The following is a 15,738-nucleotide window of genomic DNA, read 5'->3' on the forward strand; positions in this document are numbered from 1 at the left end:
ATTCTCTATAATACTGATTTTTGTTCAAGTAGGTTATCTACAGTATGTAAACATCCCTTGGATTGACCTCACACAGATTAGGAAAGCCCTCTAACCCATGCTTCTATCAGATACTTCTTTTTATTTGGCTTTCATTCGTAGCATCTAATCTTCACATTTGGCACGTGGAAGAGACATCTACAGTGCAAAAGAGGCAGATTCTCCTGGTTTCGTTCGGAACGGTTTTGCAGGGGCACAGTGGAAGCGCTGGGGACACGCGCACTGGGACCCGGTGGAGTCGCGTTAGCTGTGATGCCAGCACCTCCGTGTTCCTCCATTGACCCTGAGCGCAATGCCAATGCCTCTTCCTCCTCCCTCCCCTCCCACCCCCCATGCAAGGCCGATTCGCCTTCACCTTATCTCAGAAGGGTTCAAAGACATTCCATCCATCCCAGGACCAGTAGGTTAATTTCACCGAGTAACTTTTTCTTCTTTTTCCTTTCAGTGTTCTTTTGTGGGGGTTGGTTTATGCCGTTTGATGAGTCAGCAAAACTCTTAATTGGAGAATTAAAAAAACAAAACAAAACAAAAGAATCTGAGCGTAGAAGTTACGGTCCGCTTTCAATTGTCACCCTAAGACCAGAGCCTCTTTGCGGTGGAAAAGTGACAAAGGCCTTCGTGAAAGGCAAGGGAAAGCCAAGCTTGCTACGCTTCACCTCGGACTCCGAGCCTTTGAACACAGGGTCCCGAAGGTTAAAAGGAAAAAGATAATTGGAGAATCTGCCCCCTTCTCCGTGGGTTTCCTCGTGTGTCCGGAATCTCACCAGGTAGTAAAGCTGATCCAGAGAGAACCCCGTGCTCCTGCTCACCCCCTGCCCCCTCTGCAGCCCAGGACTGCTCGCGGCGTTGGCCGCACCTTGTCCGCGAAGCGGCCGCCTGCGACGTAAGCGTTTTGGCGCGCCCCGGCTTCCGTCACCACAGGGGCGCTGGCCCCTCCGACGCCCCGTAGAGCTCGGCCAACTTCCGGAAGCGGGGGCCCCAGTCCGTCAGGAAGTCGAAGCTCTGCTCCGAGTCTGACGGGGCCGACTGCAGGGAGCTCAGCGAGCCGGCCACCGAGCCGTCCCCCTCGAACATGTACGTCTGCAGGGAGTCGAAGGGAGGGGCCCACAGGTCCATGTCGGCCTCGTAGAGCTTGGCCAGCACGTAGCTGTGGACCGTGCTGGTGACGGCGCACGGCTGAGGCACGTAGCGCGAGAGGCTCTCGATTTCCGGCAGCATGTCCTGCCGCGTCTTGGGGGCGCCCCCCACCTGCGCCTCCCGCGGGTTCCACATGGCCGCGATGTCAAAGGCCTCGGTGTCCTCCTCGCCGCCGCCCTCGTCGTCGTAGCGGACGATGTTCTCGTGGATGTTCTCGTCGTCGTCGACGGTGTACGGCTGTTTCCGGTGTCTCCGCGTGGACAGCATGAGCAGCACGAGCACTGCGGGGAGGAGAGGAGAGGACGGTTACCCGGGAGACCCGCGCATGCGCCGGCTCGGGATGGCCTCGGTGAGCCACAGGCGGGGCAGGGGCGGGCAGGCGGAGCCCTGGGTGCCCTGCGCATGCGCAGCTGCATATACATACAGTCCCTCTGCATCGGCGGGAAGCTGCATATACAGTCCCTCTGCATCGGAGGGAAGCTGCATATACAGTCCCTGTGCATCGGCGGGAAGCTGCATATACAGTCCCTGTGCATCGGCGGGAAGCTGCATATAAAGCCCCTGTGCATCGGTGGGAAGCTGCATATAAAGCCCCTCTGCATTGGCGGGAAGCTGCATATAAAGCTCCTGTGCATCGGTGGGAAGCTGCAATATAGAGTCCCTCTGCATCGGCGGGAAGCTGCATATAAAGCCCCTCTGCATTGGCGGGAAGCTGCATATACAGTCCCTGTGCATCGGCGGGAAGCTGCATATACAGTCCCGCTGTATCGGTGGGAAGCTGCATATAAAGCCCCTCTGCATCGGCGGGAAGCTGCATATACAGTCCCTGTGCATCGGCGGGAAGCTGCATATAAAGCCCCTCTGCATTGGCGGGAAGCTGCATATACAGTCCCTGTGCATCGGTGGGAAGCTGCATATAAAGCCCCTCTGCATCGGCGGGAAGCTGCATATACAGTCCCTGTGCATCGGCGGGAAGCTGCATATAAAGCCCCTGTGCATCGGTGGGAAGCTGCATATAAAGCCCCTGTGCATTGGTGGGAAGCTGCATATAAAGCCCCTCTGCATTGGCGGGAAGCTTCATATACAGTCCCTGTGCATCGGTGGGAAGCTGCGTACACAGTCCCTGTGCATCGGCGGGAAGCTGCATATACAGTCCCGCTGTATCGGTGGGAAGCTGCATATAAAGCCCCTCTGCATCGGCGGGAAGCTGCATATACAGCCCCTGTGCATCGGTGGGAAGCTACATATAGAGTCCCTCTGCATCGGCGGGAAGCTGCATATACAGTCCTGCTGTATCGGTGGGAAGCTGCATATAAAGCCCCTCTGCATCGGCGGGAAGCTGCATATAAAGCCCCTTTGCATCGGCGGGAAGCTGCATATACAGCCCCTCTGCATTGGCGGGAAGCTGCATATACAGCCCCTGTGCATCGCAGGAAGCTGCATATAAAGCCCCTCTGCATCAGCTTGCCGGTGTGAGATGGTGTGTGGGTGCATGCACCCACGCTCCTAGTACGGAATCCCGTTAACCAAGCCCCAGGTGCCGTGGCCCGCCGGGGAGTCTGTGCTGAGGATCAGAGCACGTCTTCCGACTCTTAAGGATGCACGTGCATTTCTCTTACTATAACGGGGCAGTCTTCCTGTATGAGTGGTATCCTGCTTTCTTATGCTAGCAGGTTACTAGGGTCATACTCTGTACGTATCATGTACGAGTGCATTTGCATATAGATTCATACGCTAAGTATCAGTCAAAAGCTGGAACCTTTTTATACCTCCTCCAGAAAAGGGCGTAAGTGACCGCTGTTGTCCAATAAGCTCAATGCCCCAGAAAAGCCTTCCGTTAGGTGGAGAGGCGGTTGTGACTTTCTGGACCCAACGATGTTTGCAGAAGGGAGGGAATGTGCAGTGACATTTTATATAATTCATCGTGGCGTCACAGAAGCATGACGGTGTTAGACATGGGCAGGTTTAGATGAAATTTTATACACACACACACACACACACACACACACACACACTTTTTCCAGGATGTGTTCACTGAGGTTTAAAGGAGGGCAAGAGATAATCCCAAGGAACTGTTTATCTTGGTGGGTGAAAATGTTTTCCAGGAAGTGTGCTGCGGTTTTAGCTGCAGAACTGCTATTGATTATTTTTCTGCTGTGCGTTGTTACAGCTGGTGAACAGGGACAGCTTGACAGCACTGCAGAATAAGACCCCAGGTTATCCAAGGGGCGCGGGGGTGGTGGGTGGCGGGAAGAGTATAGCCACATGCCCAGGAAGATAATGGATGGACTTAAAAAACTACTAATGCTTTTTAAAATTTGATTGTAGAATATGCTTTTTGTAAATTGCATTTAATGATGTTAATACCTAATACTTTCCCGAAGAATTTGAGTGACAAAATTGCACACAGGATACAACGATACACTCTCATATATTTTCTTTGTGTGCAAAGCTCTAACTCATGGGCTGCAGGACAGTTGGGGTGTCAGAGCACAGGACTAACAGAGCTCCAAGGGCGTGGGGGCTGGAACTGCGCACGGAGCCTTGGGTGTGATTTGGAGGGAGGCAGACAGAGGAAGAAGTGGGATTCTGAATGAATAGCTTTTGGTGGGGTTCAGGAAATAGTTACTGAACTAAATGTCTTTTAGGCACGGTTGCTAATCCACATGGAAACAACGTTGAATAAGATAACTGCTCTTACAGACTAGCAGTCCAAGGAGGTTATAGACACGCACGAGGGATACAAGTCTGGCAGCGATCCCGCCTGTCAGGGGGTTGCAGGTGTTGCAGAGAGAATGCAGAGGCAGGGCTAGTTCAGTCTTGCTGAGGGCCTGGGAAAACGCTCACGCCGGTGACGCAGGGACGCTATTTTAATAGAAAATACTAGGAAGCAAAATTAGGAGAGCCTTTGAGGATCTGCTTGCTGGGAAGCATTCTGATGGTGATGAAGAATTAGGCATGTCATGGGACTGGTCCATCTCTTGAAAATAAAAATTGCTACATATTTATTTTTTTAGGTAATCTGATTTGAACAGCAAGTATTGCAAAATCAGATTTGGGGGGGAAAATGGTCCTGTTTAGCTGAAGGGCTTCCCTGACAGAAGAGAATTGGTTCTCAGGATGTTTATTCTTTAGATTCTCTAAACACAGCATGTAGGGCCTAGGAGAGCTTTCTAGGAACTAGATACCTACTTGAGATGTGAAATTAAAAAAAAAATCCCACAAAATCAAAATTATTATGTTTCTTTAATTGTCCACAAAATGTAGTATTCTGTGGACAAATCAGCTTCAATTTAATCTTACTCACTTTTATGAATTATATTTAATGTGGGACGTGCATTCTTAGAAATAAGAGCGCCTAAAACTATGAGGATATTAGGACAGCTCTGCCCCGCTTAGCCCCTGGTGGCGCATTCAGTCTCTTAACTTCCAAAGACAAAAGACAGAATGGGGCTGGGAGGGGCAAGTTACTGCCCCTCCCACAACACTTGTAACTTGGGAGCCTCTGCACCGCACACACCTTACATCAGCCTTTCTTTAATGAGGGCACCTCTGCTCTTGCGGCCGGGGTGAACTGAAAACGTGGGCGTTTCCCAGGAGCCCGTCTCATCCCGGTGTCCTGCAGGCTGTCCTGCCGGGCACTCGCGGGCTCCCGGCGCCGCCGTCTGGGCGCTCGGGGCGTTGCAGGCGGGCGTATCTGTCCCTCCGGCGAGCGCCAGAAACGAGGCAGTTCCCGTGACTCCCGGCTCCGCGGACTTAGAGAGGTTGCTTATGTCCATACTTCCCCCTTTAACAGAATTAAACCACGTGTTGTATGCTATAATTTTTTCTTTTTTTTGAGAAGCATGTCCTACAGACCGAGCTAAAATTCAATTGCTAACATTTTGCAGCCAGGACCTTTCTTCGGTCTGACGGAGCCCTTTGGTGTTGAGATCAACCTGGGACCAAGGTGGTATGTGGGTGTCTGCGTGTCTATTCTAAGTTACGCCCCCAGTGCTTTCCCCTTTTCTCTCAGAACGCTAGCATTCCTTTCATGTTGGATAATATGACTACCTATTTAGTCCGCTTTTCTCTAGGGAAAATGTATATGTTATGGACTCAGTCAGAAGAGTTGGGATACACGTACAGGTGTTTTCTCGGTTTCAAGAAAACCCAGGCAGCTGTCCGGCTCGCTCATCCCGGGCCCTGCAGCGGCTCCCTGGCCTGCAGGAGGTGCTCAGTGGGCGCACTCCAGAACGCCGGGTCTGGCCGGCCGTGCTCGGACAGCAGCTGAGTGACATCCGAGTGAGCGTCCGCAGGACCCCCCCCGAACGGCAGGGAGCCACTACTCACCGAGGAGGACAAAGATGCAGGCCAGGATGGCGATGAGGGCGCCCCGGCTCAGAGTGACCGGGAGCATGTAGGCCTCCGGGCTGCAGGACAGGACATGGCCGCTGTCGTCGCAGCTGCACACCTGGATCGTCAGCGTGCAGGTGCTGCTCAGCGCCGGCTGCCCGCTGTCCGATATCAGGATCGGCAGGTAGAAGACGCTCTGCTCCTGCTGCCGGAAGCCCGACCTCCTAGTTAGGATGCGCGCGGTGTTATCTGGAGAAGACAGGGATTCCAGGATTGAGGACGGGGAGAGGAAAAGGAGAGGGGAGAAGAAGACGGAATTGTCTCTGGGACTGAGGACGGCGGGGGGCAGGGTGGGTGTGGGAAGGAGAGAAGGATGTCAAGCACCCCTGCAGCCATGCAGCGACAGCTTTGTCTGGAGCAGCATCTGGGGGCAGAAACCAAGATTTCGCTGCTCCTAGGCCCAACCCCAAGGCCTAGGAGAGAAACCCTTTCTGAGGTTACGTCTTACCCTTTGCGACACAAAATGCACAGGGCGAACTGTCAGACTTCAGAGCTAACGGAAACGTCCCTGGGGAAGCCTGACGGAGCCGGATCAGCGCTGGCGACTCATGGTCCTCGGCAGCTTCCCTGGGCGGGCGCTGCTTCCTGCCTCCAGAGGCAGGATGCCCAGAGCCCCCATGTCTGTGGCAGGTTGCTTATTTTTGCCACTGTCGCTGGAATTCTGGTCTTTTGCTATTTTCTTTATGCCTCTGAAATGCAGTCACCAACTCCTGTGCTTTCTGAGGAACCTGCTCATTTAGCAGAAGCTTATTTGAAATCTTCTAATCATGTGACACGCTGTTATTTCCCCCATCTGGTGGTCTAAGTTTAAGTGGTTAATGCGAACTTGGTTTGCTCATGATTAGCGGTACTAGTATTTTTTTCCCTCTAGTTTTAAAAGGGATTAGCAAAATTATTCGTGGTTTCCACAAAGATATGTATGTGTGTGTATGTGTATATTTATTACATTCACCAAATGGGATGTTTTGGGATCTTATGTTTTTTTAATCTGTATTTTCAGGTTTCCTTGAGTGGGTTTGAATTGTAAATCAGATATTTTTGCAAAGTTCAGAAAATTTTCAGCAGAGGAAAAGTTTGAGAGCTGTAGTAGGACACACAAGTGGCTGATGCCCGTTGGAGAAGAACGTCTAGAATTCCATTCCTGTGAAGCTGTAGTGGGGAGCCCTGTCTGGAATAGGGGTGCTCTGGCTGTGTCTCTCTAAAGTAATAAATTTGTTGTAGTGCCAAAACGACTCTTTGTGACCCCATATTTGCCCTCTGCTATTTCTGTTCCTTAGCCTCTGCCTCCCTTTTGTCCTGGGAGCTAGATTCTGTTTTCCTCTTTGATCCTTGCTTATAAATGTTCCCTCAGGTTTTCCTCCTTATCTAGTTCAGTTTCCATCATCTTTCCCAGATTCTTCTGTAGTTACAAACATATAAACACAGCTGCTGTCTATGGGGACGAAGGAAGGTATTTGCGAGCCTTACAGTGCGTGGAGCAGGGCCAGCACTCAGGTGTTTGTGGACTAACCGCAGGGAGGTTTCAGAATCAGCAGAGGACATCCTTTGCCTGTGACGTTCTGAGAAAAAACTTTGGAAGTCACTACAAACGAGCACTAACGTCTCCCCTGCTATTGAAGAGCAGGCGGGTTGTGACACTGTGTGGTATCACCCGAAGTGTCTTGCCCAGGCTGCAGAGCAGCAATGGCAGCCGACAGTCCGCCTGATTACCTTGGTTGTCCCTCACAGTGAAGTTGGGGTTGTTCGCAGCCTCGGGAGCCAGGCTGTAGTGGAAGCGCTGACCGGTGCGGGGGTCGTCGTGGTCCACTGCGCTCACGATCTGGATCAGCTGGGGGAGGGACATGAACTCGGGTGAGTTGGAGCCAAAAGAAGAGGGTTCAGGGCCCAGAGATATCCCAGACCCTGAAATCCAACAGCAGAGTATTTTACCCAAAGAGAAGGATATTCTGAAACTTACCTGGAAGGTCTCCATGCTGCCCCAGCAGCCAGGATTTAGTTTTGGTTTATTGTTGGGCCTGAGCACATTACCATCAGAGGATGAATGTTATATAAGTACAGTGATCCCTCACTTATCGCGGGTATTACATTCTAGACCCCCCGCGATAGGTGAAAATCCGTGCAGTAGGAACCTTACATTTATTTTAGTATTTACGGTACCGCAAAATCCCGCGGTATAGCGAAAAATCTGCGATAAATAATTAAATATAATATTTTAAAGAATCCTGCAATACAGTGAGGCCCTTTGGGGTTAATATTTCAGGGCCAAGTTGTTACGTTTGGGAGGTCCCTGTTCAAAAACGACCGATAACCTAGAAGGGAAGTAAGCAGACACGAACACTGGCTCTGCCCGGTTTGTGGGTCACAGGGCAGTCGCTCTCTGTTGGCAGGAAGGGGGGCTGGACGAGGTGTAGAGCACAGGACCCCCACAGTGGGTGTGTAGGACAGAGCAGCGTCAGGAGCAAACCTCGGGGCTGAGGAAAGGGGGGGCCCTTCCGGAGCCCTTGGGCCCCAACGCTGCCTTTCCCGCCATGCCTTCCAAAGCAGCGAGCTGCCGCGTGGGGACGAAGACCGCGATGGAAAGCTACCGAGAGGGCGGTGTGCGGGGCGCAGCTGAACTGCTGGCAGGCCGGCTTGGGGTGGGGTGGGGGATGGAAAAGGTGTTGAATGGGGGGTTCTCCTTCCTGTGTGTTTGCTTCTCTGTTGACCAACAGCGCAGGCTCCGCCCACCCCTCCTGGGCCTGGCCTCGCAGACCCGACATTCCTGCCCTGAAAAGCCAGCCGCGTTTCTGCCAGGGTAGACCCCAGAACAGCAAAGGCCATCCGGGACCCGGGTGGGGGGCGGAGGCTTGCTTAGTCTTTATTTCTTTATCTGTACGTTGGGGGAGGGGGGTAATGCTACCCTCGTAGTACGCTGAGGATTAAATAACCGGGGAGCGCCAGCAAGGGGACTTTTGGTGGACAGTGTGCTGCTCAGATCCCCGTTCATTGAGGTCTCGGAGTCCAGCCTTCACCCGTCGGTCTCTTCGGGGATGGCCTCGGTTGCCGAGCGCCACCTACCCTCGGTCACCACAATCTTCTGGCGCAACCCGCATCCAGTGACCCGTGTAATAGTAGGGAAGGTCTGGCCATACTATTCCCCGTCTCAGGGCTGTCAGGGGCCTGCATTGTAGCTGGACTCCTCCGTTTGCCCAGTCCTGCGAAAGTCCTTCCCTTCTGCAGGCGTTAGCCCAGGGACACTCCTTAATCAGCATCGTGTATTAGAACACCATCTCGGGACATGCCTCCTGGCGGGCGAACCCAGCTGGCAGCCGGCCTCTCCTGGATCAAAACTTGGGGGGGAGTGGCGCTGCACTGCAGGACGGGGGTCAGGAGGGCTCTGAAGATAACTTGCCCCACAGTCTAGCCTGGTGTCGGTGCTGCTCATACACAGGGTCACCCTGCTGCCCATCCCGGCCAAGGCAAAGCCTGTCCCTTCCATCTGCCTGTAGTGCCGAGCATACTTGTTGGTGCGTGTTCTAAGTCGGTGACTTTGTTGGTAAACGTTGTTGTGAAATCGTGTGCATATTGGAGAGGTGGGGGCCTGAGAGGGAGGGCTGGTGGGCTGCAGGGCTTTAGAGAAGGAGTGAGAACGACCCTGCCTCGCTGAGTGTGGGGCAGGAGCCTCCCGGCCTGCCCTCCTGCCCTCTGCTCCCCTCCGGTCGGATTTCACCCTGGGTCTCCTGGCCACGCAATACAGTGCTCACCAGGTTTCATTCTGCCCTCTGCCCTCATTGAGTCCGAGGTGCCTTCTGATTTCTTTGTGGGCTTCCTTCACCACCGCCCACCAGGAGGGAAGCGCGCACCCGGCTTGGCGGACGCAAAGCCGAAGACAGTGTCCAGAAGGCCTGACTGAGGAGGCTGTTCTTTATAAAAACCAGGCACACCTCCTGATGGGCGCGCCTTTGAAGATCATCAGAACGTGTCCCAGAACCAAAGTCAAAGGGTAGGATTTTCATGATCAGGGGCCAAAGATGACAGATATGACAGGCTTGCGGCTCGTCACCTGACTTGTAAGTCACAGATAAGTTGTGCTTCAAAGGACTTCGTAATTGGCCATTAAAAGCTGTTTGGAGGTGTAGAAATGGGAGGTGTGTTCTGTGCTCCAAAAACGAGAGCTGTGAGCCTCTCAGAGCGCGGCTTCTCCTGTTCTGAAGCCCTTTCAGAGAGGGGACGCGCCCTTTCAGGGGGGTGGGGAGGGGTGTGACTTATTTGCTGCTTAGCACTCTCCTGACGTGATAGATTAAAAATCACCCTCTTGTGATATTGTAATATATAGTAGTACGTATTTATCATGTTATAATCTTATATAATAGAAAACAAAACACTTTGTATATTTTTATAATATATCGTCACAATAAAAACAAAAATTTTAAAGGCCCAACCTCCCTCACTCAGAACCCATCTGTACCTAGTAACTATTGCTATTTTCGTATCTTGTCCCTCAAGCTTTGTTCATGCACAGACATAATTTTACATAACTTCAGCACGCATATGTAGTTTTTATACCTCCTTTCTTATAATAACACGAATCATTTCTTATGCTCCAAAGTCTTCATCGTAACTTTTATTAGCTGTGTAAAATTCCAGGTCTTTTTAGACTAGACATTCAGTAGATGTGGAGGCAGAATTACTCTAGACTTGTTAAAAGAAATTTTAGGAGTGCTATAGACCATTGCACAGAGAGATGGGTGAGATAATTTAGGCCGAAATCACTCCAGGACACAGTTCCTCCCTGGAAGACGGGAGTTGCTTTCTGCTCTGACTTGGCAGCATGGTAAAGACGCGCTAGGTCGGTCTGGGGTGAGGTCAGGGCAGCGGAGACACGGTCTCTCTGTGCAGCAGGCTGCTGGGGGTGATCACGCAGGTGGGTGGGGGAACATGGAAACAGAAACCGCGTTACAGCCGGAGGTCTGCGTTGTTAAAGCAGGCGCTCTCGCCTCGCAGCCATGCCCGTCATGCACTCAAAACTCACACTGAGACTCTCCTGACCCACCTGCACCCCCCACCAGACCCCGCAGGGCCACCGGATATGCCCCGGGGGAAATGGGGCTGTTAGGGGCTCTGCTGCCTTCTAAGGGGAGGAAGGCAAGCATCTTGCAAGGCGGGAGCAGAAGGGTGGCCACAGCCCATGACCTCTGGTGTGGACGGGTGGGTACAAGGTACATGACTGCCTTGTACATACATGATTACATGGCTGCTCCAGGCAGAGTTCTGGATGTTCCTCAGTTACACCATGTAGAGATTGATCAACCAAATAGTCATTTAGGTTTAAAAGCAGACTTTAAAAAATATACAGGATTTTTTTTTCTTTCTTTTTTTTCTGAAGGGTATGGAACTAAAATTATTTCAAATAAGTAGAAATTTATTCCTTCAGATTAATTTTTTCTTCAAAACTTACCAGATATGAGCAGCACTAATAAAATGGGTGTTTTAATTGAGGGAGGAGAGAGGACAGGTCATGCTAGGTCACAGAGCATTCTGAGAATCTGGCAGGCAGTCCCTAAACACGGTACCTATTGCCAGAAGTTAAGACAAGGGGGCGGAACATACAAAAATAAGCTTTCCCCACTGTAAGTATTACATCAGGGCACATCAGAGAAGGAAAACTCTGATTCCAAAAAACCTCCGCTGCCTTGCGGCATACCTCTTCAGGGGAAAGGCTAAGGGAGTAAACCCCGACAGAAAATCGGGAGCCGGAGTCCCTAAGGCGGTTTGACGTTGTAGTCAACACCGGCAACTCCTGCGGCGCACCTGAAGCCAAGCTGTATTGACTCCGTCTTTCCCTTGGACCCTTCAGCTGCGAAGAGAGGGGGGGGTCTGCTGCATGGGCAACAGCAGACCCTCCATATCACCCTGCCCAGGCTCTGTAGCTTCAGCTTCACTGGAGAGGACACTCCAGCGTCATCGCAAGATGTCGATTCAACACGGGAGGAGACAGATACCGTGTCACTCCCGAGTCGGACTGCACAGCCATTCTCGGCGGTGCAGATAGACTCTTAAGAAGCTACACCATCGTCTCTCGAGACGGACGGCTGCCAACAACTGTAAGTATTGTCAGGGCTCAGTGCTAAACTGAGGAAGAGGAAGGGTTCTTTCTCTGATCTTCATGTCTCTCACCTCCAGGACCCAGAGCACATGTTATTACAGTTGGTTCTGTACAGGTCAGTTACAAGGTGAGTAGATAGTCTATTACAGGCCAGCCCATGAATCACACCATCATCATAGCGTTCTTTAGATCACAAAATGTCGTGGAGACGCCAAATAGTTGTCTTAACAAATGAAGTGTTGCAACGTGATCTACAGAAGTTGGGGACTCTGGAGTCTTAAGTTTCCTTGGTGGTAGATTTGGTTACCTGTAACAGTCACTTCCCCATTTGGGGAGTTAACCAGGGTGTGGGCCGCGAAGGCCGCCTTACCTGCCCCGATTTGCTGTTCTCACAGACAAAGGCTTCGTAGAATCTGGGGAACTCTGGAGCATTGTCGTTCACATCGAGGACTTTGATTGTGACAGAAACACTTCCAACCTGGGCAGGATTGTCTAAAGAGAGCACAGAGAAGACCAAAGGTGAGGGGTCAGCAGTGCAAGAAAGCCGCTCTGCTGTTAGGTGTTTCCCTTTCAGCCTGGGCTTTTGGGGTGGTGGCCGTGGTGTTACCTAGTGAGAGTGAGCCCAGGACACTAGAGCGTGGACAGAAGGAGGTGTGTGTCTGAGGGTGTGTGTGGTGTCAGGATGAGGCGAAGGGCCAACCTTGATGGGGAGCAGGTATCCATACAAACGAGTCTTAGAAAAGGATTCTTGACCCTCTCATTTGGCTCATACTTCAGGTTCTGGGATTAAAGGAGGTCAGTTTTGTATCTGGGGCTTGAAAAGAGCCCATTTCTAATTGGAAGCATACTGCGTGCCTTGGCTTTAGTCCTGTGAAACATTCCGTGCTTTGAGTTATATTTCTGAAGGCTTCAAGTTATTGACAGGACTACAGATAACACTGCACAAGGACTCGGGGGTGATTGCAGGACTGAACACACTCCAAACCCCCATTTTTGGCCACGGCAGGAGAAGTCACTTGCCACTCAGGGGGAAATGTCTTTCTGGTTCGTATTTTTATTGCTTGGCTACAAATGCTGAGGTATTAAGAAATTTTTATTCTAACAGTGGACTTAGTTTATAGAAGGAATAATGAAAACCCCAGAAAAACATGAAGATAACTATACCATCCACAATCCTGCCAGACATAGTCACGTGATATATCTAATATTGCATGTGTGTCCAAAAACGTGGAACTACACATGCACACAGAGCAGTCAAGCAAACTAAAAATGTTGAATTCAGAACATTAATATTTTAGGGCACGATTATCTTGTATCATGGAAATATGCTTTGACAGCATGGATATTAATATCTACACAGTAGTCTGATTTTACTGTATGGTTGCACCATAATTTATTTAGTCAAAGTTCTATTATTAGACATTTAGATAATTCCTTAAAATTTTTTTTTAAAATTGATTTTAGAGAGCAGGAGGGAGAGAGGACAGAGAGGGAGAGAGACATCGATTTATTGTTCCACTTATTCATGCATTCAATGGCTGATTCTAGTACGTGCCCTGATTGGGGTTTGAGCCCACAACCCTGGGATATGGGGTCAGCGCTCTAAGCAACTGAGCCACCTGGCCAGGGCTGGATAATTCCAATTTTTAAACAATGTTGCAGTAGACATTTTGGTATATAAATTTTTGTTGATATCTGTGGTTATTTCCTTAAGTTAATTATTAGAGGTAGAATTCTTGAGAAAAAGTATGAATATTTTGGAGAATCTTAATACAGAAGATTAATTGCCAAACCGCTCTCCTGAATGGCTGTCCGTACTTCGGCCACTACATTATGGTCTGCATTTATCCAAGCCTTTACCGTCACTAGGTGTTATGAAAAAAAAGTAAATGTAGTAGTAAGTAATCTAATTTTTGTTACCTTTATAATAAACATGCTCATCTCAATTTTATTACTTTTCCATTCCATTTTTACGTTTTATGTTAATCTGCATTTTATTTTAAGATGTCTGAAATTTTTGTATGCATGTGTGTAATAAGTGTCATATGTTATAAATGCTTTCAGCCAAAAATAATAGTTTACACTATTTGTGCATTCTGGATCGTGTCAAACATTAAAAGCCCCTTAGATCTCTCAGGGACTGTCCCTTTTCCTCATATAGAAGTCTGGCTCCTTGGTCTGAGGATGCTGTATATACGTATGTATACATTTTCTTTTTTTTTTATTGCTTTTGCATTTTTTTTTAATCTCTAACACAGTACTAGCTATACAGCAGTTGCTCAGTAAATATTTGAACTAAATACTTTCAGTCACTTGCATGAACTATGATTTTCATTTCTTTCTGTGAAGAATACAGTTCCTGTTCCAACAAGCTCTGAGAACTTCCACTTTCTGCAATGCTTATATTTGTCACCATGTAGACCAATTTACTGTGTTACTTACTCATTTCCATGGCAAGGATAGTGATATTATGCCAGGAAAACTCTTCCCGGTCAAGGGGTCTTGCAGTCATCAGAGCACCAGTTGTAATGTCAACATAGAAGAATCTTCCAGGGTCACTGCTTCTGTCAATGGAATATCTGGGAAAAAAAAAGATTAAACACATTGTTTCATTTGAATAAACATACTATAGCATATGACATACGTGAGAACTGAGTGCATATCATGTGACACATGAGTCCACTAATTCTGAGTTATGGATACGGGAAAGACTGAATTTACTGTTTTATGCCCACCCCTCCCCCTCCAAAAAAATAAACCCCTGTAAAAACCAGTAACAAACTATTGCTGCTTTACTTTCCTGACTCATAAGATAAAATAGAATAGGGTGCTAAACTTTAGGGTGATTTTAAGCTCTTTAAAGATCAATTTCAGCTATTCAAAGTTTGAAACTGTCCAAAGCTTTTGGGACACTCTGAATATCAACCCCTACTTATCTTTGTTCAAAATGAACTTTATTAAAATAAGTTCTGAAATGCTAAATTGGAACGAGAAAACATGTTCAGTGATTCCAGTCCCTGTGATTAATGCCAGCTATCGAGAAGGAGAGATTTGCCTCAGGTCCTTCATAACATGCTAATGACTGACCCGTTGGCAAACCACAATGTATTCACTCACTGGAGAGTCCTTATCTGTGGGATGTTTTTAACAGGATGGACCAGGTCTGTCGAGACTGCTTATTATAAGTAAGCCTGGAATTCGTGAATTTATGGGGCACAGCTTGCGGGAAGATGTCATGTGCGCTGTGTAATTAACAGGGGGTAAAACACAGATGTTCCATGACCACAGCGGCTCCTGTGAGGCGGTGCAGTGAATAGCAACATCCGTTGCACATGCCTTTCATGCTCAGTGTGGACCAGCAGGCATCCCTACGCGGAAACAGAAGGATATTTACAAGCTCTTGTGCCTGATGGTTTCAGACCTGTCCAGGGCAAGAGTGCTTGGCTTGGATTTTGCTGCTGTGTGTATCCTCTGAGCCATGATTTACCGTGGTGCTGGGTAAGTGCTGGAATTCCTGTTGAACAGGATGTGGCAACCCGATCCTTTGTGTCATCTTACTTGGTTCCCATTTTGGGAGATTCAGTAAGTGTGGAGGGAGTCTCAGGCGTCTGTGTGTTTCAGACCCTCCGTAAAGGACTTAGATATGTAGTCATAATTGAGAAGCATCCTTGAGAACCCTACATAGTCCTTGGTAATGGCCAGTAATTATAAATGCTGCCATTATTGAATACCAGGCATTTTATAGCTTCTTTTTAAATTCTTACGTCCTCTCTAGGAGGTAGGTTGTATCTCAGTTATCGTAGGAGACTAAGACTAAGAGAAGTTCAGTCACTTTCAAAGGGTCACGCAATTAATAATTTGCAATAGTAAGATTTGGAAGCACATACACAAACACACACACTCTAGTGTATTGGGTTCAAAATTCTATTTAAAGTTGCCAGCAATAAACTGGGAAATTGCCGCTTTGGTGGGAGTAAGCACTTTCTTCAGTGCGTTGTGTTTTAAACTGCAGGTTAATTAAATCCGTGTGGTGGGTTATGACTAGTGTGGAAAGAAAATGAAATAAAATAACATGTATGCAT

At 49.1% G+C, this 15,738-nt stretch overlaps 1 protein-coding gene across 1 annotated transcript in view; it reads right to left on the reverse strand.

Annotated features, from left to right (window-relative positions):
• Positions 1-557: 557 nt before the first annotated feature.
• Positions 558-15,738, reverse strand: part of CDH20 (cadherin 20) — a 40,974-nt gene continuing 25,793 nt past the window's right edge. The window contains exons 7-11 of the mRNA XM_090285425.1: positions 14,099-14,235; positions 12,027-12,148; positions 7,282-7,399; positions 5,509-5,760; positions 558-1,457 (exon numbers count right to left, since the gene is read on the reverse strand). Coding sequence (XP_090141551.1) covers positions 952-1,457; positions 5,509-5,760; positions 7,282-7,399; positions 12,027-12,148; positions 14,099-14,235 — 1,135 coding nt within the window. The 3' untranslated portion in view covers positions 558-951. The remainder of the gene's footprint in view (positions 1,458-5,508; positions 5,761-7,281; positions 7,400-12,026; positions 12,149-14,098; positions 14,236-15,738) is intronic.

The sequence above is a fragment of the Furipterus horrens genome, unplaced genomic scaffold (assembly GCF_987537825.1).
Source record: "Furipterus horrens unplaced genomic scaffold, mFurHor1.1.pri manual_scaffold_8, whole genome shotgun sequence".
NCBI classification, from domain to species: Eukaryota; Metazoa; Chordata; class Mammalia; order Chiroptera; family Furipteridae; genus Furipterus; species Furipterus horrens.